This window comes from Ovis canadensis, chromosome 5, assembly GCF_042477335.2.
Source record: "Ovis canadensis isolate MfBH-ARS-UI-01 breed Bighorn chromosome 5, ARS-UI_OviCan_v2, whole genome shotgun sequence".
Classification (NCBI taxonomy): domain Eukaryota; kingdom Metazoa; phylum Chordata; class Mammalia; order Artiodactyla; family Bovidae; genus Ovis; species Ovis canadensis.
In genome coordinates this window covers 18,581,336-18,605,883 of record NC_091249.1, presented here as the reverse complement: position 1 = coordinate 18,605,883, position 24,548 = coordinate 18,581,336, and the positions used below count along the sequence as shown (strand labels likewise).

The window sequence follows — 24,548 nt, the reverse complement described above, 5'->3', positions numbered from 1 at the left end:
AGCCAGGACTCTATGCCTAACACAGCTGCATTAAGGAGGCATGACCTTGGACCAGGCTCTTCACCTCTTGCAGACTCAGTTTTCCCATCTGGAATATGAGGTGAGATCCAGCATGTAGTGTGAGGTTGGTCATTGGCCTGGTATACAGTAGGTGATTAATAACTGTGTCACACTGTCAGTTATTATAATTTCTTGGTGGAGCTTAGAGTTTGGACTCTTCTCTCCTGATTGTGACCTCAGATGAGTCTCCAGTCCTCTAGGAGCCTTGTTGTTCCCCATCTGGAAGATGGGGCTGTGCCTACCAACCAGAGGCCAACTTCTCTTGTCCAGCACCTTAGCTCCTGTGAGTTAGGCTGGCAGTGATGAGTGGGCCCTGGTGGGTTCTGAGAAGAGAGTCCCTTGCCCCATGAAACATTCAGAGCAACATTTTATGCATCAGAAGGACTTTTACTAAAAGGATCCATTGCGGGGAATAATGGATAGGGAAGGTGCCCATGTGGAGTTTGGGTGAGGTGACAGCTGAGCATGCCTGTGGCCCTCGCTGCTGGAACACCTGGACCTTGGGCACCCCCATCCCACCCACTGGCCTGAAATCACCATAGCCAGAACTGAAGGCACCCAGAAACACACCTCCTGTCTCTACAAGAGCCCAACCCACCCTTCCAAGGACAGGGCTGGCTGGGCATGTAAACTGAGTCTTGGGGGGTCCCACAGCCCCCTCAGTGCTGCTTCTCATGGTGGGCTGGGGGCCCAGGAGGTGGGCGTAGGAAGAAGGCAGGGCGCCACAGGCAGCGGAAGGCCAGCAAGTGGGGGCCCAGCGCATACAGCAGGTTACACACGAAGAAGCTGGCCCAGGCATCCTCAGGCACACGGTAGGTGAAGGGCGTGCGCAGATGCATGGAGGCCCCCATGTGCGAGAACTGTGCCTGGCGGCCAGAAAGGGAGGGTGGATGTCACAGACCAGAGGACAAGTTCCAGCATCGCCAGCATCCCACCATGGGGAACCCAAAAGTTCTTCATCCCTATCTCTCTGGTCCTGCTGACCTACCTGTCTCTTCAATCCCTCTGTCTCTAAACATCCCTGTGCCCCACATGTCCTGTCTATTCTTATCCATTTATCTGGGCAGCCTCTGCCCAGCTGCCTAGCCAGAACCATCTAAGCTCTGTCTGCTGGACCCTTCACCCCATCTCTCTGACCTGAGTCTAGCCCCTCCTCCTGGTCTTCCCCACCCTAGGCAGCCTTGACGCAACCTCTCAATTCTACCTGTAATAGATAAAATAATAATACATCTAATCAAGGTCCTCCTGATCCCATTGCCCTGGCCAGGGTCCAGCCTTTATCACTTCCCATCAGAAACCAGAAACATGCCCCCAGCTCCGAACCCGCCACTGCTCAAACACCTTCTATGGCTCCCCATTGTTCTCAGCACAAGCTCCCAAGCCCAGATTTCAAAGCCCTTAGCATCTTGCTGTCAATTTATCTCGCCGCTGCCTTTACTCACATTATGGCGTGCATTTCTTTGTGCTGTTCCCATTCCTGGAATGCTTTTCCCTGCCTAAAGAATTCATACCCATACATCGAAACCCATGCCCCCTCTTTTAAGAACTCTGCCCCTCTGGAATCCCTCTCAGCCTCTGTACCCACTCTGTTCAGTTCTGACCTCATGGGATGGGGCATCTGTGTCTGGCCCATTTTTCTTTCCAACACTAGGAAATCCTGGGAGGCTGTCAAGGGCCTGGCATCACCCGAGGTGAGCACAAAGGCAATTGATGAGCAGCCCAGAGACTTTCTTTCCTAAGCACCGGCCCAACACACCCCAACCCACCCCACCTCACCTGGCCAATGGCTCCAGCAAATACCAAGGCCCAGTCAGGCAGCCAGGAGCATCCAGGAAAGATGAGGGCATAGATGGCCAGGCCATAGAAAGGCAGCACATAAAACATATTCACCAGCATCTGGGGGGCACACAACTGATGGAATGAGTAGCTGCTCAGTTAGGTCTCCTGATGCCCCTCAGGTGGTGGCCCCCAGGAGGATCTGGCCAGCCTCAGACTCTGTCAAGATAGGGGTTCACTGTATATCCCACCCTTGTGGAAATGACTCCTTTCTTTCCCTCGGGTTTCTCATGCACTGAGCCCACCCACCTCCCTCTATATGTAGCATGTGACCCTGGCCTGATCAATCAGAACGTCCCAGCCCCCTGGCCATAATAATCAGCTATGAGCATGTGACTTAAACTCGGCCAATCAGAGCCTACTCAAGACTTACACTTAAGCACTGAGAACTTCAGGGCTCAGTCTCCTCTGAGGGGGCTAAATAGGGAGAATGGAAGCCTGGAGACACCCAAGGCTGTCTCTGCCATACCACAAAGTCACCACCTGGGAGTGGAGCACATGCAAAGAAAGCAGAGCCCGGAGATAGAGTAGCTTTGAGCTCCTGGATCCAGCCGTACCTGAAGACCCCATCTGTACGTTTTTGGTAGGACAATAAATTCCATTTGAGCTTCAGCCAGTTTGACTTGTGTTGTTTTGGCACCTTCATCAAAGGGGCCCAGCAGATCCCTAACCACAGCAGGGCTGTGGCCCCCTCCTCCCACCTGCCCTCTCACCTGCACCTTTGGATAAGTCACGGGGTCTCTCAGGTATGGTTCATACTGATAGATGTAGACAAAGCAGGCATCCATGGGGCAGTCCAGTACCACCTAGGGCCCGCAGACAAACCAACAGCCTCAAACATCCCTTCCATAGGGATATTCCCCCACTCTCCTGGGAGGGGCCCACACCCCCTGCTCTGGCCTGCCCCAGCCTTGGTTTTCTCCTCTGAGAATCCACAGATACTTGAGCTGGGGAGAAGGCTACAGGGAATGGGACGTTGTGATGGAACACTCAGATTAGACTCAGTAAACTTCGAGTGGCCTTTTTCTGCACTGGAGAAAGAAGTTAAAGAAGGGAGGGGAGGGGACTGCAGGCAAGTAGGCTGGCCAGTGCAGACTTACCAGGCCCCGAAAGAGGGTGAAGAATGCAGCAAAGATGAGGTAGATGATGAGGACCAGGTCAACTGGGCGCCGCAGAAGGCCCTTTCTTTGGTCCTCCTCCACCTGCCCCATGAGAAATAGCATGAGAAGTCTGGTATCCAACAGGCACTCAGTGAAGGCTCATCCCTTCTTCCCTAGTCACCAAGGAGATCTTTCCAAGGAGATAATGTCTTTGGCAAGAAGCAACCCAAATGGGGAACATTCAGGCATTTGGGACAAGGCTGACCTGGGGGCAAGGGACTCACCATGTTGGGAGTGCAGCAGGTTGGCACCTGGGTCTGGTTGAAGACCCTCAAGCCAGCCCAGCATGGGACCAGCAAGAAAGGAATGGTGAGGAAAAATGTAGGCCTGATCTCTGAGCTGTATTTGCCTGCCATGGTAGGAGAGACAGGGTGTCACAAAGCGAGGATCTCCCAGGCCTGGCTGGACCCTTTGGCAGGGCCACGTCAGAGCCCCTGGCTGGAAGCTGTTGAGTCACAAATGCCATCCGAGCTCAGCCCTAACACCTCTGACTCCCCAGCGCTTGTAAGATGATGACCAGGCTCCTCAGCCTGGCCTTCCTCAATTTCCCTTTGGGACACGGGTCCTACACTTTACTTCACCCTGGAAACACCCTGGATATTCCTCTTTCACAGCCATCCCCACATCCCTGGCTGCCTTCTCTGCTCTGTCTCCCAAGACCTACCTACAAAGCTGTCAGTCTGCCCTCTGGATCCACTTTCAGATTCCCTTCTCATGTCAAGAGCAGTCAGGGACCACTAGCTGGGGAAGAAGTGGAATGTGCTTCCATTCCTCCAAGAGGAAAATGGGAGAGATGTGGGGAAAGTCTGCCGACTTGAATGGAGAGGCATGCAGTTGGCGGGGGTGGGGGGCTGCCCTCTGCAGACACTGGAAAATGTATGGAGGACCCCGTGGGGCCTGACTTCTAGATGCGGGGCAGTGACCCAGCCCAGGGAGACAGGATTCCGCAGAGCCAAGTCCTTACCAAGGATGTTTCCTGGGAGGAACACTAGGATGCTCATGATGAAGGATCCCAGCCAGTAGAGTCCAAGGTTCCGGTAACTCTTCCTGGGTGGGAGATGGAGGAGTAACCGGTAGATACCTGTCCCCCAGTCTCAGAGGGTCAGGGTCCAGAGACCAGTCTGGGCTCCCCAGGTCTGGACCCCTTCAGTTTCACCCAAGACAGAAGGGACAACAGGGAGTTGAATGAGGGAATGAACAGTCAGACCCTATGTCCAAGGATAGCAGTGGCTGCCCAGGTATGGGGTGACACAACGGAAGAGAACTGACCACCACAGACGCCTGTGATGTTCCCTGAATCCTTCTCCTAGCCACCCCTGTCTAAGCCCTAGAGGGACATCCTGATTCCCCTACACACACTTCCGGCTTCACCCTGGCCTGAGACCTCCCACCTAAGAACTCCGCCTCCTTCCCAGGGTCCAGGCGCTACCCTGCCCGCCTCGCGCACCTTTTACGGATGGCACCAGTCATGGCCAGGTAGAGGAGGTAGTGAACGATGCCATCCCAGTAGCAGATGAAAACTCCGTGTGCCGTGCGCAGGTACGGCTCACCCTGCAGGGGCAGGTGTGGGGCTCAGACAGGCAGTAGGACTGCGGGCATCCCAGACCGCTCCCGACATACCTCCTTGGTGTAGAACGCCATGAAACCCGCCATGTAGCCGTCTTCCTGGAGAGCAATAAGGAGGTCCACCACGGATGTGAAGGCGAAGACCGCGAAGACTGCGGGAGAGCCGGCGGGGCATTGGCGGTGCGGGGGCGGGGTAGAGATTAGGTGTGGGCGGGGCCTGAGAGCTCTTGCCGGGGACTCAGTTTGCAAAACTGCTCCCAGGCCCAACCCCACAAATCACATGACCCACGATCCTTCCTCATAGGCAGGCACAGTCCTTGACTTAAAGGTGCCCACAGGTTGATGAGAAAGGCACCGTTCTGGCACTCAGGAGCCCCAAGTCAGAAGGGGGAGGCCCCCTGAGATTCCCCAGTCAACAGGGGGTCTCCAGTCTCTCTGAGGTTCTCCAGTCTGATGAAGGCCCTTCAAGGACTGCCAGTTTGATGCAGGAAGCCCCTGCCCAAACAGGTCTCTTCCCCAGGACCCTCCCACCAACTCACCAGCATACAGTGGGTCATAATAGACGTCACTTCGGGACAAGCTGTATATTGCCAAGGAGAGCAGACCCAGGATCAGGGTGCTCATCAACACCACCCCCAGGGGGCTGTGGAGACGAAAAACCAAGTCAGGGAGGCCAGGCCCATTTTGAGACCCTATTGCACCCTGGGGCAGAGCAGACACCGGGAAGCTCCAGGTGACCAGGCTGAAGCTCCTGTCCATCAAGGAAAGCCATTCCCTGAACTCCCATTCCCCAGCACCAGGCTCTTGCTCCAGCTGTTTCTGACCCACCGCCTCAGTACAGCTCAGTTCAGTTGCTCAGTCATGTCTGACTGTTTGTGACCCCATGGACTGCAGCACAGCGGGCTTCCCTGTCCGTCACCAACTCCGAGCTTGCTCAGACTCATGTCCATTGAGTCGGTGATGCCATCCAACCATCTCATCCTCGTGCCCCACCCCCTAACTCCTTCCAAAAGTCTTTCCACTTGGCAAAGTCCTATTCATCCTTCGTGGCCCATTTACATTGCTCCTCTTCCAGGTACAGAGGGAATTTCTGTCAGCCCCTTCTGACTATGTGATTTATCTGGTCACTTGCTGACTGGTGTCAGCTTGCTTACTCATTCAACAATTCCAAGACCCTCTGTGGTCAGTTCCAGTGCTCACAACCACCAAAGGCTCTCTAGAGCTTAGCTCTGTACACCTCATTGTCTGAAGCTCCTGACTCCTCCCAGATAAAGTCCAAATGTTTCCATCACCCCCACCCCTCCCCGCCCTGATCTGCTTCTATCAACCTGATAAGACACGTCAACTACCTGCAGAGATAATAGAAGCCAGGTCTCTGGGCAGCCCCTAAAACTTGGCAAATCAAGGAAGGCCCAGAGGGTGAGGGAGACATATCCAAGGTCACATGTTCTCCCCTCCCACTCTCTCCAGATCCCGCCCTTCCCCCGACCCCTTAGGATCCCCATTCTTGCCCCATCCAACCAACAATGACAGTTATAGTAATTAGCTGAGCACAACAGCGTTCTGGCACACAGTTCATAATCCTTGACTGTGACTACGGAATGAGTCTAGGATTATGTTCATTACACAGTGAAGAAACCAAGGCTCCTGGGGGCAACCTGGCTCACCTGGGTTCCAGGAGGGTGGAACCAGGAATTTGTACCCAAGGAGCCAACTCTGCAGTCAAGATTCCCTCTACCCCATTGTCTGTGTTGGCTTTAGGAGTATGAGGGATTGGTGGATGGCTGGTATTCAGTGGCTGGATCCGCAGGGTTGAGGCCTGGGGTTAGGTGATAGGGACAGGGGATGTGGAGGCATGTAGGGGAAACTGAGGCTGTGTACAGGGTGGGCCAGCCAGCCCCTGAAGAGAAAGAAAGTGTCAGGCGATGGAGGAACTGTCTGGTAGGGGTAGCGCAGCAGAACTTGTGTGTGGCAAGAGCCGGGTCACTGGGGCCTTATCTGGGACAATACTTTGACCCTTGGCGACTTTGGAGTCTGTGCTGGGCACATCCCTGGGAAAACTCCAGAAACCTTCCAAAACCCTGCCTTGTTAGGGATTCTGTTTCTCAAAGTCCCTCCCCGCAGGCCCCAAAAGTCCCAGGAGCGCCCCCAGCTCCACCACACTGCTCCAGCCGGCGGGAAGGGTGTTTCCGGTTGGAAGCGAGGGGTCTCCTGACCCAGCCCCCTTCTCCCCCGGGCCAGCGGAGCGGGGCCGCTCGGCTCGGGGGAGCCCGTGCATCCGCATGCCGCCCGCTTCGCACCCTCACACCCCAACCCGGCCCCGCCGCCCCAGAGGCCGCCTCGCCAGCCCCTTTCCGCACGCACTAGGAGAGCACCGAGACGTAGTTGAGCGCGAAGGACAACGGGAGGGCGCCCAGCGACAGAAGTGCGATCTTGCCCGCCAGGGGCGGGATGTCCATAGCGGCGGCGCCGGGACCCCGGCTCGGTTCCTGCGTGGCTGCGCCTCTGGGCGCCGAGGTGCCAGGGACCCAGCCAGACTCGCCCCGCCTGGCGCAAAGGTCGCCCCCTCCACCCCACACCTCCAACCCCCCCACCGCTGTGATTGCCCTGCGAGCTCCCGGGGAGCCTCCGAGGCCCCTCCCTCTCCCAGCGGCCCCTCCCCTCCATTGATAGCCTCGCCGGACTGACTCGGGGAGGTCCCTAAGGGCAAAGCCTGCCGCCCAGCCGGTTTCGCTTTCTACTAATGCTAATTAGAACACAATTCCTCAGGATGCTTCCATTTCTGCGTCCTGGAGGTCCTCAGCCAGCAACTTCACTAGGATCCAGTGGGTACTGATTTCGCGTTTCTGCGCACGGACAAGAGAAACTTACCCGCCTGGGTGCAAAGTTCCCTTTAGTGCCCTGGGATTTGAGTTTTCATGCGATGGCCTCAAACAAATTTAAACACGTGTCTAGGTGTGACGTTTTGACTGGGCCCCTGGGGGAGGGGGCGGGGGAGGGCATCTCAAGACAGACTGCCAGGGCCCAGGGTTGGTGACAGCTTGAAGGGCTCCGTGATTCTCTGTTTCTTCCTTCTATACTGAACACCTGCTAATGTGGGCGGGTCCGAAGGTGCGGCTAAGGATGGTGAGGAGTTTGATGATGGTATTCCTGGCAGGAAGAATAGCTCAAGCTTTGGGCTGAGCAGCAGAAGGGAGACTAGGGCTGAGGCGGGGTTGGAGGTTCATAGAGCAACGTGGGGTGGGCTTGGAGGGTTCTGGACAGCCGGGAGTAGGCTGGGCTCCATCATGGGGCAAATGCAAGCCACCCCTCCCTGGTCACTGGACCAGGATGGAGGGAAAATTAGGAAGCAGCTGTCTATCAACCCCTCCAACTAGCCTCAGATTCTTGCCCATGTGGTGCTTGTGGCCGTAGGAAGCAGGGTAAGCAGTGGGTAAGCAGTGCCCACTTGATTCTTGTCTGACAACCAAGGAAACCTAGAGTCCTTTTGGGGGGGTGGGGAGGGGGGAGCTGCACCATTAGGGCTTTGGGACTTTAGTTACCTGACCAGCGATTGAACTTGGGGCACAGCTGTGAAAGTGCGTATCTTAACCACTGGACCACCAGGGAATTCCCTGGGGTAAAATTCTAACCCTCACATCCCCCACTCCCTGCTCCTGGCCCATCTAGGGCCCCATCTCCATGGGCCAGCTGGATCCCCTCTCTGAGCCTGGGTGACAAGATGATCTTTGGCCACTGACTCAAAACCTTCCTTCCTCAGGGGCCTGTTTCCCTTGATGTGAAGTTCAGGTTCCTCTGCGCTGACCTGAATCTCCAGCCTCCTTTCTTGATCTTTCTCAGCTCCAGTGGTTTCAATTCCCTACATGCCCCGTCTCCTGTCTGCAAGATGGACCCTCTCCTATTTCCCCACCTCTTAAAGCAGGCTGCAGTGTCCTGTCCTCCAGGCAGCTCACCCGGTCCCTCCAGCCCCTATTACCTGTGGGGGGCCAGGGGTCTGGTCTTACAACCAACCCGTATCTGGGAGATGCCTACACACCCACCCGGCATTTGGAGGCCTCCTCTTCCAACTCTCCCCATGGCTGGGGCTGAAGTCCATGGTCTGAGTCTGGTGATCCTTTTGGTCACTGAGCGTTAAATGGAAGGGTGACCCTGGCCTGGAGAGCAAGGTGTTAGGGACCAAGCCCCAGGGTTCCCATGGCTGGAATCTGGCACCCAGAACTACTCCCTTCTGCTCAGGACTCTGGCTGCCAGCGCAGGCTGCATGTCACCCCCTTGCCTTGCCCCGGGAACAGCATCCACGGAGGGGAGGCAGGGTAGTGCGTGCCACTCCACCCAGGGAGCTACTGCTGAGATTCCCAGACTCCCTCACTGAGACATTCGCTGGACCACCTCCCCCACGGGTCCCGGCTCCTCTTCACAGCATTCATCAGCCCCAGATGGTGTTAGGGGTTCATGGCCACAGCCCCAGCAGAGTGTGGGTGCCCAGGGCAGACCCTGTCCATCCGGGCCAGTCAGTGCTGTTTGCTGAACGGCTGCGAGAACTGCAGGCTGGCCCAGGAGCCTGATGCCAGCTCGAGTCCTCAGACCCCTTGAGCTCACAGCAGCTGAGCAGGATCCACTGTATGGGGCAGGGGGGTGAGTTGTAGGGGCCCCCAGTGGCCCAGGCCTTGATATTCCGAGCAAGGCTCACAGATTTTTGGAGACCTTGCCCAAGTTGCTCACTCAAGATCCCCAGGTGATTTCTGCACAAACATGAGGCACCAGCTCTGGAGATGGGGTGAGCTCTCAGCACACACCGTGGTCTGGGCTGCCCACTAGCCTCCCCTCTTCCAGGAGGTGTGTGATGTCCCAGTCCAGTGTATCTGTCCGGGAAGCTGTCTCCCAGAGGCATGAGCCCCAGGGACTTGTATGTCCACCCTACTCCGAGGATGCAGGGCCGCCGGGATGGCTTGGGCTACAGCATCACCAGCCAGCTCTGCTGTATGTGGCGTGGGTGGGAGACCGTCAGTGCTACCTGTCGAGAGGTGAGGGGCACAGGTGTGCCCTGGGTCCACCTGCCTTGTGGGTCTGAGGGAGAACTGGGCCTGCCTGGGGAGCCCTCCTGAGCCTCCCCTGTGGTGCAGTGCCAGGCTAGAAGGTCCCTTATGCCCTCAGCCTAGGTGCAGCCACATCTCCTTCAGCTGCTGGCCGCCCCTCCAAAATTCCTCTCAACTCCAACCTAGGCTGATGGGGGACCCCACGAGCACACAAAGGTCCAGGTGATTTTCCAGGATTCTGTGGGCACTGGGCAGCCTTCACAGGTGCATCCTGTCCCCCCCGTCCACCATGGCCCTGCTGCTAAGGAACAGGAGGGGTTTCTGGTGATGGCAAGACCAGGCTGCCACAGCAGGCAGGCTCTGGGGTTTTAATACACAGCACAACACTCGCAACAACGGGAAGGGTGGGCAGAAATGCAGGCTGGAACATTCCACAGTCCAGGGATGGTCAGTCTTTTGGAAAGTACACTTGTGCATTTCTCCAGAATACTCAGTAGTAAGGCCGTCTGGGGTTGTTCTGTGGGAAGCAAGAAAGATAAAACAGGAGGTGATTATGCTAACAGAAGACAGCAGTTCCCCCCATCCAGAACCTAGCAGGAGCAGCGAGCTCACATTCTCCAGGAGGGAGGGCAGCTTTGGGGAGGAGAGTCAGACTTGAACACAGGGGGAGAAGCGGGAGGTGGTTTTGCTGTGAGCCTAGCTGGACTGCGGAAGGAGACACACTTCTTTACCAGCACCACCACCCCTCCAGGGGAGGAACTGTGGTGACCCAGCAGAAACAAGATGGGGGTGGGGACACACGCACCAGGGGGTTGGGACGGAAGCGGTAGGCCAGCATCATCCTCTTGCGGAAAGCCTCGTATTCGTCATCTTCCTTGGAGAGCTCGGCTGGCCGGTCAATGCCAAAGCCAGCGCCATCTACCGTGGTGGTGCCCCTGCATTGGGGCAATGGGCGGGGTGAGCAGGGGAGCAGGATGGGGCCAGCGGAAAAGGGGGCGAGGGACCTGAGCTTGCGGGCAGGGAGGCCTCACTCGCCCTGGATGGGCTCAGCAGCAGCGCCCCAATGCAGCTCCCTGTGGGGGGTACGCCGGGCTGGGCAACACCTGTCTGGGACGCAACTGGCACTCTGAGAAGACAGAGAGCCCAAGGCGGTCCCACCACCAGAGTCCGTAGCCCTGACCTATGTCTCTGCGTGGGGATTTTCCCTCTGCCCCCGGCCCCAACACTGGAGGCCACACTCACTTGTTGACGGGGTTTTTGATGCCCTGTCCCTCCGAGCCCAGGCCGTCCCCCTCCTTCCAGCCCATCTTCATCAGCATCTGGTAGCCGATGTTCTCGATCGTCAGCTTGAACTCCTTGTACTCTGAGTAGTCAGGCTCACGGCCTTCCTGCAGGGGAGGAGGCGGCTGTCATCCACTGGGACTGTAGCCACTCCCAATCCCAGCTCTGGCCCAGGACCCCCCTCCACCCCATGGCCTCTGGGACCACCTGCCCCTCTGCCTCCCCACCACCACGTCAGACTCTTTGAGAAAAGATCAAGCTGCCTCCTGTCAGGGTCCCCAGGGCCAGAAGCAGTGCTGTGTTCCCTGGTGGCCAAGTCAAAGAGGGCAAGATGACAGGTCACACAGGCCTTGACCACCATGAGAAAGATCCACGGTTCATCAGCAAAGACAAAGCTCATGTTCCAGGAGCTGTGTTACACAGAGTGCTAAAGAGAGGCCATGATCAATAAGGCAACCACCTCACTGACAAGACGATGTGCTACAACGCAGTTTTGCAAAAACCCGCAAAAGCCGACGTGGAATGTTCTACATCAGCTCTCTCCTCTTGAGCACCAAGGCAGCACGGGAGGAATGTTTTCATTCTGGGGAGCCCAATACACGGGGGTGTCTGCCTGAGAAATGCCTTGCCTGTAATCTGCACTGAATTGGCTCCACTGGAAGCAGCATTTCCCTAAAGCCCTGGTAAGCCTTTCTAAAGCGGCAACTGAGCTGCTGTTCACTAACGTCCTACACAGATGGCCTCTGTCACAAGCAGACACCACTCCTGGAAGAGGGCTCAACGTGCCCTGTGAGCCAGGGGGCCCGAGGGCACCGCCAGTGCCTGCCCCAGGAGGAGGTTGCAGTCCGGGCTCTTCCCAGTTACCTTCAGGGCCTTGAAGGTCTCCATGAACTTCTCCAGCTCGTCCGGTGGCAGGAAGTCCCCGATGAAGTGTTTGCCCCGGCCCATCTTTGTCAGCTGCTCTGCCCATTCTGCCCAGAGATAGGGTAAAGGCGAGAGGAGGAAGGAGCGGGTCGTGGCCCCACAGTCCAAGTGTGAGTCTCAGGTGGAGTCTGGGGCCATGGGGAATGAATGAGGCAGCTGCTGAAAAGCTGACATGAGCCCCTGCTCTCCCACGCAGCCCTCCTGGGTACTGCGTTCAAGCGCCAGGGGACACTCAGAGGACCATGAGCTTATCACTGAAGAAACAGGCACAAGAGGCCAACTCTCTTGCCCCCGGCCTTACAGGCTGGGCAGGCGGCCCGAGGGCCCAGCGTGCTGCCTCCACGTGCCCCCTGGGCAGTTGAGTGGGCCCCTGGAGCCCGCAGCAGCGTGCAGCCTCCACGTGCCCCTGGGCAGCTGAGTGGGCCTCCGGCACCCGCAGCAGCGTGCTGCCTCCACGTGCCCGCTGGGCAGCTAAGTGGGCCCCCGGCGCCCGCAGCAGCGTGCCGCCTCCACGTGCCCCTGGGCAGCTGAGTGGGCCCCTGGCGCCCGCAGCGCCCTGAAGGCAGGCCTGCGCCCGGCGCCCCGCCCCGCCCCGCCCCCCCGGGCCCCTGGCCCACCTCGAGTCTTGTCCATCTCCATGCGCCGCAGCTGGTGCTCCCAGGTGCCCAGCTCGCTGTCCACCTCCTCGTCACTGTCGTAGCCGTGCTGGTGCTGCTGCAGCGCCTTCTCCCACAGCAGCTGCATGTCCTGCATCGCGCGCTTGTGCTGCATGATCATGTCGTACATCTGCTGCATCTGCGGGCAGCACACACCAGTGAGCGAGGCCCCGCCCCCGGCCCCGCCGCTTCCGCGCACGACGGGCGCTCCCTCCCCGTCCCTGGGGCAGGCACAGCAGCGTGGCTTCAGGAAGGCACTGAATCTGATGCCGGGACGTGTCCTGGGTTTCCTGAACCTCTGTTTTGAGCAGGGAGGACCTCTCTCTAGTTTTTCCCAGAGGCTGGCCTAGAATCGGCAATATCCTGGGCACCATCACTATGGCCCAAACGAGGTGACGTGGGCTTCTGAGCCCTGGGGGGATCAAGAGCGAGGTGATGCGGCTGCCAGCCTGGAGGTGGCAGCCTGGGCAAGCTGTGGTCTGTGTCCTGGCCACAGGACACCCGGTGAGCCAGCCATCCCCCCAACAATGCCCAGCACCACCTGGGCAGCTGCCACACCATTCAGGGCACCCGCACCAGCCAGGCTTATTCTGTATTGAGTGCCAGAGGGAACTGTAAGGAAAACTTAAATGCAGACCATCCAGTCGGGACCAGCCCAGGTGCAGTGGGGAGCAGCCATGAAGCATCTGGGGCAGAGGCTGTTCAGGCAGCATGAGAAGGCTGGGCTCTGGACACAACTGTGGGCTGGGGAGGGCCCTTGGGGGATGGCACACCATTGACAGGGGACCTACCTAACCAAGAGCCTCCCCCCTGAGTGTGGCGTCCACCTGGCACCACAGGGGCTCAGAAAGAACACACTGTGAGCACTGCACCACCGGGCAGAGTGGGAGGCAACACTCCACCAGCCCTGCGGGGCCTGCCTGCCCTGCCGCCCGGGCCTTACCTCCTGTTGCTCCTTCAGCTGCTTCTTCTGGGCATCTGAGAGCTCCGTGACACCCACCAGACCCACGGGCTTCCCCTTCTCGTAGCCAAGACCCTTGAGGTCCTGAACTAGAAACAAGACACAGGCTGGTCAGCACTGCACACGGGGGCCCAGCCACGCACCTGTGTCCAAGGCAGAGTCCACGAGCTGACGACACCTGAGGCTCCCGCCACGTGCGGCAGGACCCTGAAGCGGGAGCAGTCAGCATGCGCGTCACCCGATGACCGCGTGGGGCTTTGCTCTGCTGCGTCACGTGCATGCAGTTCCATTCCCCTCTGACTGCTCCAGGCAGGCTCTATGACCCCCACTGCAGATGCTGACACCGAAGCTCCAGAGGCCTGGGCCCCACTCAAGGTGACAGAGCTAACAGGTGACAAGGAGGGGAATCTGCACAGCCAGAGACGTGGCAGCTGACTGTGTGTGCACACGGGCTCCTGGGAGCAAGCCCTACAGTGAAGAGACACCCGGTGCAGACACACAGGTGTGCAGCCGGCATAAGAACACTGTTAGTGCCTGCCTGAGACGCAGCCAACTGTCTTTAAAGCAACTAACATTTAATCTGGTGTCAGCTTTGGACCTTGGCTGGAACCCACAACAGTAATTCACGTGAAGATGCTGTGAAGGCTCCATCTGAGTGCTGGAAACAACCTCCCTGCAGGGGGTGGCTGCTGGGGAGCAACTCAGGCAGAAGAGGTGCAGAGGCCTCTCTGGAGGCTGAAGAGCCAGGTCTTCCCAGATCAATGGGGCTGGGGCTTTGCCTGCAAGAACCACTCGCAAGTGCTTTTGGCCCCTAAGACTGTCCCCTAATTCCTCAGTCTGTGGGGGCTCTGGAGGATACTGGGGAACGCCGTGGAGAGAAACAAAGGAGCCAAGGTCTGAGCAGTCTGCTGTTCACCTGGATCAGGTCCAAAGTCACTCTCCTTCCCCGGCCACTTCAACAGTGAGCAGGCGGGTGGGGGCTGCCCACAATTCCCTAGGAACAATGTGGGCCACTGGGGCTTGAACCTGAACCCAAGACTCTGGAGCCGGTACGTGTCCCCTAGATAGTGCAGGACACTTCTTCTGCAGCTGGGGCTGGACCTCAGGGCTGCGACATGCATGCATGAGAGCGGCCCTCACATCTGAGCACCCTCCTGTATACTGGGCACCACGTTTGGAACCTGGGCAGCAATTTGACCCTAGCACCATCAACCCTGGGCAGAGATGAGATCTAGAGCCCCAGTGGGTGCTAAACTCTTCAGGTAGTAGCCTTTCTCTTTAGCCAAGGGAGCACTGAGCAGGAGGCCACTCTCAGAGTGGGCAGGGCCAACAAGCCAGCCTGTGACCTGGTGAGATGCCTTCCGTTTCAGCCCATCCTTGGACGGCAAATGCAGGTGTTGGCGTCAGGTCACACAGGGCTTTTCTATGCTTGTGTGTCCAGCGCCAGTCAAGTCAGGGCTGAGGGAGGTTGAGAGGGCTCTGCCCATAGTACAGGCTACGTGGTGGAGTCAGACAGAGAGCATGAGCTTACTGGTCATCAGTATCTCCTACATGATGCCGTGACAACAAACGCCCACCCTTAAGGGTCTGTGGTAGAAAACGAGCAATGAGGCCACACGTTGGCTGTCGCTGAAACTGCTGTCAAGGAGGGGGACGCTGGAGATAGCTGCACAAAACTGACTGTGGCGATTACTGCGCTTACATTTCCTGAGCCTTCTATGGCAAGGCTAAATCCAAGTACTTTAGGGCTTAGGAAAAATCAGGACCATCCATATGTTGTCTATAAGAGATTTACTTTAGATATAGACAAAACAGGTTGAGAGTGAAAGGAAGGAAAAAGATGCAAATAGTAAGCAAGAGAGCGCTGCTCTGGCCACACTAGTATCAGACAAAATAGACGAGGTCACAAAAGATTACGAGAGACAAAGAAGGACGCTGCATATCAACAAGAGATTCGCTACAGAAAGAAAATCTAACAATTAAATATACATATACACCGATCTTGGGGCTTCCCTGGTGGCTCAGATGCTACAGAATCTGTCTGCGATGCAGAAGACCTGGGTTCAATCCCTGGGTTGGGAAGATTCCCTGGAGAAGGGCATGGCAACCCACTCCAGTATTCTTGCCTGCAGAATTCCATGGACAGAGGAGTTTTGCGGGCTACAGTCCACGGGGTCGCAGATCATCAGACACAACTGAGCGACTAACACACAGAGACCTAACAGAGCTCCAGGATAAACGAAGCAAAACCTGACCAAACTGAAGGGAGAAATAAACAGTTCTGTAGAAACTGCTGATGACTGCAATGTCCTACTTTACATAATGAACAGAGCGTCTACACAGAAGACCAGTAAGAATACACAGGACTGAACACCACTGTAGGCCAGCCAAGGCTGACTAGACTATCTACAGAGCACGCCAGCCAACAGCAGCAGAGCACACGGTATTCTGGAACACACGGAGCATTCTCCAGGATAGGCCGCATGCTGGGTCACACAACAATCTGAATAAAAGTCATCTTTTCTGATCAAAATGGAATGAAATGAGAAATCAGTGACAGAAGGCAAACTGGAAAACTCACAAATGTGGAAACTAAACACAATCTTAAAAACCAATGGGTCAACGAAGAAATCACAAGAGATCAGAAAATGCTTAAGAGACAAATAAACATAAAAGCACAACACACACCAAAATTTATGGGGGGGGCAGCAAACGCAGGGCCAAGAGGAAAATTTATAGTTGTAGACGCGCGTATTAAAAAAGAAGGCAGACCTCCAATCAGCACCTAGCTGTACATCATAAGGAACCCGAAAAAGAAGAACAAACTAGTTCCTGAGCTAGCAGAATGAAGGAGACAAAGATCAGAATGGAGATAAAAGAAATAGGAAATAGAAAAGTATCAGAGAGAAAAATCAATGAAACCAAAAGTTTGTTTCTTGAAAAGACGAAGGAAATGGACAAATCTTTACATAGACTGCCTAAGGAAAAAAGAGAGAAGACTCAACTACTAAAACAACAGGGAGATACAGCAGTCAACTTCATCAGTAGGGGATAAATTCCAAGATCCCCCCACAGGATGCCTCAAACTGCACATAGTACTGAACCCTGTATATATACAGACACACACACACCCCCCGACTGCATACATACCAACCCATGATGAAGTTTAGTTTACAGATTAGACACAGTAATATTAATAATAGCTAATAATAAAATAGAACAGTTATAACAATTTCCTGGTGGCTCAGACAGTGAAGCGTCTGCCTACAATGCGGGAGACATGGGTTTGATCCCTGGGTCGGGAAGATCCTCTGGAGGAAATGGCAACCCACTCCAGTACTCTTGCCTGGAAAATCCCATGGATGGAAGAGCCTGGTAGGCTACAGTCCACGGGGTCGAAGAGTCGGACACGACTGATCGACTTCACCTGATAGTAAAAATTATGTGAATGTGGTTTCTCTCCCAAAATATTTCATCACAAGTGTAACGTGGTTTCCACCTTAACACAGCACATGTTTAGCACACACCGTGGCTGGAACTTTTGCAGTTTGAGATACGATGGCGAAACCAGCACAGATTTCTTTTTCCTTCTTCACAATTCCATAAATAGATGCTTTTTTTTTTTTTTACTCTAGATCTTGGTAACTGAAGACTATTATTATTATTATTATTTTTTGGTAACTGAAGATTATTAAGCCAAGAACTTTAAGTAACTCTTTACTTAAAGGAAATACTTTACAGCTCCTCTTTGGCATGTCTGAATTGCCAGCATCACTACTCTTGTGCTTTGAGGTCATTATCAAGGAAAACAGTAAAGTAAGGGCTATTTGAACATAAGCACTGCAACACCATGACAGCCGGTCTGATAACCGAGTAACCAAGTGACAAATGGGTGAGCACTGAGGAACTGGTGCCTCTGAACTGTGGTGCTGGAGAAGACTCTTGAGAGTCCCCTGGACTGCAAGGAGATCAACGCAGTCAGTCCTAAAGGAAATCAACCCTGAATATTCACTGGAAGGACTGATGCTGAACCTGGAGCTCCAATACTTTGGCCACCTGATGTGAAAAGCTGACTCACTGGAAAAGACACTGATACTGGGAAAGACTGATGGTAAAAAGGAGAAGGGGGCGGCAAAGGATGAGATGGTTAGATAGCATCACCGACTCAATGAACATGGATTTGAGTAAGCTCCAGGAGATAGTGAGGGACAGGGAAGCCTGGTTGCTGCAGTCCATAGGGTCGCAAAGAGTCAGACATGACTTAGTGACTAAACGGACAATAACAATGGGTGGAATACGTCAGACACAGGGATGATTCATGTTCCAGGTAGGGTGGACCAGACAGCACAAGATTTCATCACAATTCTCAGAATGGGCTCACAATTTGAAATGTATTAATTTTTTATTTCTGGAATTTTTCATTTAATATTTTTAGAACACAGTTGATGGTGGGTAATTGAAACCACACAGAAAGCAAAAACACAGATAATGGGGAACTACTGAAGCGAGAGAGTTCCCAAAAAACACCTATTTCTGCTTTATTGACTATGCCAAAGCCTTTGACTGTGTGGATCACAATAAACTGTGGAAAATTCTTAAAGAGATGGGAATACCAGACCACCTGACCTGCCTCTTAAGAAACCTATATGCAGGTCAGGAAGCAACAGTTAGAACTGGACATGGAACAACAGACTGGTTCCAAATAGGAAAAGGAGTATGTCAAGGCTGTATATTGTCACCCTGCTTATTTAACGTCTATGCAGAGTACATCATGAGAAACGCTGGGCTGGAAGAAGCATAAGCTGGAATCAAGATTGCCAGGAGAAATATCAATAACCTCAGATATGCAGATGACACCACCCTTATGGCAGAAAGTGAAGAGGAGCTAAAAAGCCTCGATGAAAGTGAAAGAGGAGAGTGAAAAAGTTGGCTTAAAGCTCAACATTCAGAAAACGAAGATCATGGCATCTGGTCCCATCCACTTCACGGGAAATAGATGGGGAAACAATGGAAACTGTGTCAGACTTTATTTTTTGGGGGCTCCAAAATCACTGCAGATGGTGACTGAAGCCATGAAATTAAAAGACGCTTACTCCTTGGAAGAAAAGTTATGACCAACCTAGATAGCATATTCAAAAGCAGAGACATTACTTTGCCAACAAAGGTCTGTCTAGTTAAGGCTGTGGTTTTTCCAGTGGTTACGTATGGATGTGAGAGTTGGACTGTGAAGAAGGCTGAGCACAGAATTGATGCTTTTGAACTGTGGTGTTGGAGAAGACTCTTGAGAGTCCCTTGGACTACAAGGAGATCCAGCCAGTCCATCCTAAAGGAAATCAGTCCTGAATATTCATTGGAAGGACTGATGATGAAGCTGAAACTCCTATACTTTGGCCACCTCATGCAAAGAGTTGACTCATTGGAAAAGACCCTGATGCTGGGAGGGACTAGGGGCAGGAGGAAAAGGGGATGACAGAGGATGAGATGGCTGGATGGCATCACCGAATCGATGGACATGAGTTTGAGTAAACTCCGGAAGTTGGTGATGGACAGGGAGGCCTGGTGTGCTTCGATTCATGGGGTTGCAAAGAGTCGGACATGACTGAGTGACTGACCTGACCTGAACGGATTGATCCCTGGAGAGTGGCATGGCAACCCACTCCAGTATTCTTCCCTGGAGAATCCCCATGGTGGGCTGAAATCCATGGGGTCCCAAAGTCAGACACCACTGAGCGACTAAGCCCAGCACTGTATTACTGATGACTTTACAAAAACAAAAGAATGATAGAAGAATACTAAACAGCACAAACTACCAAGACTAACTCAAAAAGTAACAGGAAGCTTGAACAGAATTATAGCAACTAGTAGGAATCAATCAATACCCAGCCATCTCCTCTCCCACCCCCCAAAAAAGCCCAGAATCAGATGGTGTCACTGGTAAATTCTACCCAAGATTTAGAAGAGGATTTAACAGCAATTGTACTCAAATTCTTCCAAAAGTAGATAACACTTTCTACTTCATTCTACGAGGTCAGTGTTACTCTGATATGAAAGGCAGACAAAGACAATACAAGAAAACGACAGACCAATAATCTTTATGAGTCAAGATGCAGAAATCTGCACCAAATACTAGCAAAACCAAGGCCATCAGCATGTTAAACTAATTATTTACTACAACAGACTGGGATTTATTCCAGGAATGCAAGAGCAGTTCAACACACAAAAACCAATCAATGTAAAACGCCACTTTAATAGAAACAGAAAAAAATCCACATGATCATTTCAACGGATGTAGAAAAAGCATTTGACAAAATCAAACACTCTCTCATGATAAAAACGCTCAGTAAAGACAAGGGAACTTCTTCAACATGACAAGGGCCAGCTATTTAAAAAAACACAATCATAATACTCGATGGTGAAAGACCAACAGCTTTCCCCTTAAGAATTAGGAACAGGCAGGAATGCCTGCTTTCACCACTTCTGTTCAACACAGTACTGCGAATCCTAGCTAGGGCACTTAGGCACGAAAAAGCAGCAGGAAGCATCCAAGTTGGAAAGGAAGACATAAAACTATCCTTATTTGCACATGACATGATCTATATATATCTAGAAAACCCTAAAGACAGTTATGGTAATACATGAATTCAGCAAACTTAAAAAGATACATAAAAAGGGTTCCCTGATGGCTTGGTAGTGAGGAATCTGCCTGCCAATGCAGGAGACACAGGCTCAGTCTCTGGTCTGGGAAGATTCCACAGGCTGAGGAGCAACTAAGCCTGTGAGCTACAACTCTTCAGCCTGTGCCCTAGAGCCCTTGAACCGCAGCTACTGAAACCTGTGCGCCTCGACCCACGCTCTGCAGTAAGAGAAGCCACCGCAGAGAGAAGCTGGAGCAACCACACCCAGGGCAGCACTCCCACTTGCTGCAACTAGAGAAACGCCTGCACAGCAGACAGAGACCCAGCAGAGCCTAAATAAATAAATAAATGTGAACGGGAAAGCTATCCTGTGTTCTCAGACTCAGTTCAGTTCAGTCGCTCAGTTGTGTCCAACTCTTTGCAACCCCAGGGGCTGCAGCACGCCAGGCTTCCCTGTCCGTCACCAACTCCCGGAGCTTGCTCAGACTCACGTCCATCGAGTCGGTGATGCCAGCCAACCAGATTCTCAGACTGGAATCTCAGTTCTCACATTGGATTCCAATCTCACTTCTCAGACTGTTAGACTCAAATGTTAACCACCCAAAGCAATCTACAGATTTAATACAGACCCTATCAAAATCCCAACAATGCTTTTTGCAGAAATGGAATAGCTCATCTGAAAATTCATACAAAAAGTCAAAGGACCTAGAATAGCCAAAGCCTAAAAAAGAACAAAGTTGAAAAGCAGATACTCCCGATTTAAAATTTTACCACAGAGCTACGATAATTAAAACAGTGTGCTACTGGCATAAGGCGAGACACACAGCCATTGTCACAGAACAGAGAGCCCCCGAATAAACTCTTACATCTGTGGAACTTTTGACAAGGCGTGAAGAGACCATTCAATGGAGAAAGAATCACAGTCTCTTTGACAAATGGTACTGGGAAAACTGGATCTCCACGTGCAAAGAAATGAAGCGGGACCCTTACTTTATATCATGTGTAAAAATTAACTCAATTTTATGAGCTAAAACTATAAAACTCTTCCTGACCCAGGAATCGAACTGGGGTCTCCTGCATTGTAGGAGGATTCTTTACCAGCTGAGCTACCGGGATGGTATAAAAACCCTTCGAAGAAAACTGAGGCATATTTTCAAGACTTTCAGACGTGGGCAACAAAAGAAAAAATAAATTGGACATTAAAACTTAAAACTTTTCTGTATCAAAGGACATTAAGAGAACATTAATAATAAAAAATTATTTTTAAATACAGCCCATAAAACTAGAAAAAAGTATTTGCAAATCATGTATCTCAATAGCGGTAAATATCTAAAACATAAAAAGAACTCCTACAACTCAATAACAAAAGGGCAAATAACTAAAAAATGGGCCAGACTTCCCGGGGCCCAGTGGTTAATAATCGGCCTGCTGATGCAGGGAACACGGGTTCGATCCCTGCTCTGGGAAGATCCCACGTGCCTCAGAGCAGCTAAGCCGGTGCCCCGCAACTGCAGCAGCCCACGTGCTGTGACTGCTGTAGCCCAGGCGCCCTGGAGCCTGTGCTCCGCAGCCAGAGACGCCAGCACCACGAGAAGCCTGCGCGGCACGGAAAGAGTTGCCCCTCCTTGCTACCAACTAGAGAAGTCCCTGCACAGCCACGAAGACCCAGCGCGGTCAACAATAAACAAACAATTATTTAAAAATGGGCAAAGGACTAAAATAGACATTTCTCCAACTAAGCTGTACAAATAACCAATAATACAAGAAAAGGTGCTCAGCACCATTAGTCATTCAGGAAACGCAAATCAAAATTACACTGTGACTTCACTTTACTCTTACTAGGATAGCTGTAATGATAAGGCGAGAATGTGAAGAAATTCAAACCCTTGTGCATGGCTGATGGGAATGTAGAACGGTGCAGCTGCTGTAGAAAACAGTTTGGCAATTCCGCAGTAAGTTACAGAATTACCGTAAGACCTAGTGATTCCACTCCTAGATATATGCATAAGTAATCAAAATCACCAAGAAAGGCAATGCCAAAGAACGCTCAAACTACCGCATAATTGCACTCATCTCACATGCTAGTAAAGTGATGCTTAAAATTCTCCAAGCCAGGCTTCAGTATTAGGTGAACTGTGAACTTCCAGATGTTCAAGCTGGTTTTAGAAAAGGCAGAGGAACCAGAGATCAAATTGCTAACATCTGCTGGATCATTGAAAAAGCAAGAGCGTTCCAGAAAAACATCTATTTCTGTTTTATTGACTATGCCAAAGCCTTTGACTGTGTGGATCACAATAAACTGTGGAAAATTCTGAAAGAGATGGGAATACCAGACCACCTGACCTGCCTCTTGAGAAACTTGTATGCAGGTCAGGAAGCAACAGTTAGAACTGGACATGGAACAACAGACTGGTTCCAAATAGGAAAAGGAATATGTCAAGGCTGTATACTGTCACCCTGCTTATTTAACTTCTATGCAGAGTACCTGATGAGAAACGCTGGGCTGGAAGAAACACAAGCTGGACAAGCTGGGAGAAATATCAATAACCTCAGATATGCAGATGACACCACCCTTATGGCAGAAAGTGAAGAGGAACTAAAAGCCTCTTGATGAAAGTGGAAGAGGAGAGTGAAAAAGTTGGCTTAAAACTCAACATTCAGAACACGAAGATCATGGCATCTGGTCCCACTACTTCATGGGAAGTAGATGGGGAAACAGTATCGACTTTATTTTTGGGGGGCTCCAAAATCACTGCAGGTGGTGACTGCAGCCATGAAATAAAAAGATATTTACACCTTGGAAGGAAAGTCATGGCCAACCTAGACAGCATATTAAAAAGCAGAGACATGACTTTGTCAACAAAGGTCCGTCTAGTCAAGGCTATGGTTTTTCCTGTGGTCATGTATGGATGTGAGAGTTGGACTATAAAGAAAGCTGAGTGCAGAAGAATCGATCCTTCTGAACTGCGGTGTTGAAGAAGACTCTGGGAGTCCCTTGGACTGCAAGGAGATCCAACCAGTCCATCCTAAAGGAGATCAGTCCTGAGTGTTCACTGGAAGGACTGATGTTGAAGCTGAAACTCCAATACTTTGGCCACCTGATGCAAAGAACTGACTCACTGGAAAAGACTTTGATGCTGGGAGGGATTGGGGACAGGAGGAGAAGGGGACGACAGAGGATGAGATGGTTGGATGGCATCACCGACTCAATGGACATGGATTTGGGTGGACTATAGCAGTTGGTGATGGACAGGGAGGCTTGGTGTGCTGTGGTTCATGGTGTTGCAAAGAGTCGGACATGACTGAGCGACTGAACTGAACTGAATCAAAATCCGGGATCCAAACAGTCTGTGTAGGTCAACGTTCACAGCAGCAGTAGTGACAATCGCCAAAACGTGAAAACTCAGGCTTCTGAACACTGATGAATGGATAAACAAAAGGCCGTCTCTCCATACACTGGACTACTACTCAGCCATGGAAGCAAATGAGCCTGTGACACGTGCTGCAACGCACATGAACCCTGGAAACACTAGGCTCCGTGAAAGACGCCAGACCCTCCCCCGCACGCTGAGACGGGTTGGCCCACCTGACAGGGGCGAGGGAGCGGCATCCGCGTCCCTCTGTGCCAGCTCCGCGGGCGGGAGCTCCACCTTGTCCTCTTCAGGCCCCCACCGGCTCTTCCGCTTCCTCTTCACATTGGCCGTGGTGGCCGGCTTCCCTGGGGCGGCGGATGATGGGTTGGCAGTGGGCAGGGGGGCAGATGAGGTAGGGCAGGCAGTGGCAGTGGGCGTGGACCCCAACGGGGTCTCAGGAGGAGATCTGCGCTTCAGTCCGAGGTCAGGTGCGGTGGGGGTGCCCGTGGGACCAGCCTTGGCTTTCCGGAACTCCTCCAGCTTCTGGCGGTAGTACTTGTACCCTTGGCTGTTGGGTTCATATAGAAAGCTGTGAAAGAGAGTAGGGGGCAGACTGTAATTGGGCCCCAGACCCTACCCGATTTAGGGTAGAAGGCCGGGCTTTGCTTTACATAGGTATACCCAGGTCAGCTAGGGTCACTTCAGGGTCGTGTCAAGATAGAGGTCTCTACCATGACCTCCTGCCTGCCAGGTCTCGGTGGCTGCTGGCCCTGGTGACTCAAATCTGAGGAACAGCGTGACATGCCCACAGCTCTTCATGATGCTGTTCCTGTGAGCTAAGGGTCCTGCCAAGCCCCTACCCTATCCTCACTGGATGCCTGTCACACTATCATTGATCCCCTGCCTTGAAGGAAAAGGTGCACGCTCTCTCAGACCTTGCCCAGCCATCCTAGATGAATGCACCAGTGCCTGCAAACCAAGAACTCCTGCGTAGCGAGAGACCCTGGTGCCAGAAAGGGCAGGTTCTGACCCACACCTGACAGCTGGGCACATCTGTGCTCCTTTCTGATGCATCCTTGA

At 52.9% G+C, this 24,548-nt stretch overlaps 2 protein-coding genes across 2 annotated transcripts in view; both read right to left on the bottom strand.

The window, feature by feature from the left end:
- Positions 1–426: 426 nt before the first annotated feature.
- TM6SF2 (transmembrane 6 superfamily member 2) lies at positions 427–7,260 on the bottom strand. Its single transcript, XM_069588981.1, has 10 exons — positions 6,987–7,260; positions 5,162–5,265; positions 4,677–4,774; positions 4,504–4,607; positions 4,021–4,103; positions 3,281–3,405; positions 2,997–3,098; positions 2,610–2,702; positions 1,837–1,956; positions 427–926 (listed from the first exon to the last, which is right to left on the bottom strand). Exons 1-10 carry the CDS (start codon positions 7,079–7,081, stop codon positions 720–722), a joined length of 1,131 nt encoding a protein of 376 aa, XP_069445082.1. The 5' UTR covers positions 7,082–7,260; the 3' UTR covers positions 427–719.
- A 2,716-nt stretch (positions 7,261–9,976) lies between these two features.
- SUGP1 (SURP and G-patch domain containing 1) overlaps positions 9,977–24,548 on the bottom strand; it is a 32,724-nt gene continuing 18,152 nt past the window's right edge. The window contains exons 8-14 of the mRNA XM_069590616.1: positions 23,702–24,057; positions 13,463–13,569; positions 12,481–12,658; positions 11,804–11,910; positions 10,901–11,046; positions 10,464–10,593; positions 9,977–10,175 (exon numbers count right to left, since the gene is read on the bottom strand). Of these exons, the coding sequence (XP_069446717.1) occupies positions 10,149–10,175; positions 10,464–10,593; positions 10,901–11,046; positions 11,804–11,910; positions 12,481–12,658; positions 13,463–13,569; positions 23,702–24,057 (1,051 nt within the window). The 3' untranslated portion in view covers positions 9,977–10,148. The remainder of the gene's footprint in view (positions 10,176–10,463; positions 10,594–10,900; positions 11,047–11,803; positions 11,911–12,480; positions 12,659–13,462; positions 13,570–23,701; positions 24,058–24,548) is intronic.

Bases quoted from the DNA above. Each gene is read 5' to 3' on its own strand.
- TM6SF2 (XM_069588981.1), bottom strand. From the start codon at position 7,081: ATGGACATCCCGCCCCTGGCGGGCAAGATCGCACTTCTGTCGCTGGGC. The intron at 5,266-6,986 runs GTGCGTGCGGAA...TCGTCTCCACAG, and splicing joins TACGTCTCGGTGCTCTCCTA to CCCCCTGGGGGTGGTGTTGA. The intron at 1,957-2,609 runs GTGAGAGGGCAG...TGTGCCCCCCAG, and splicing joins TGACTTATCCAAAGGTGCAG to ATGCTGGTGAATATGTTTTA.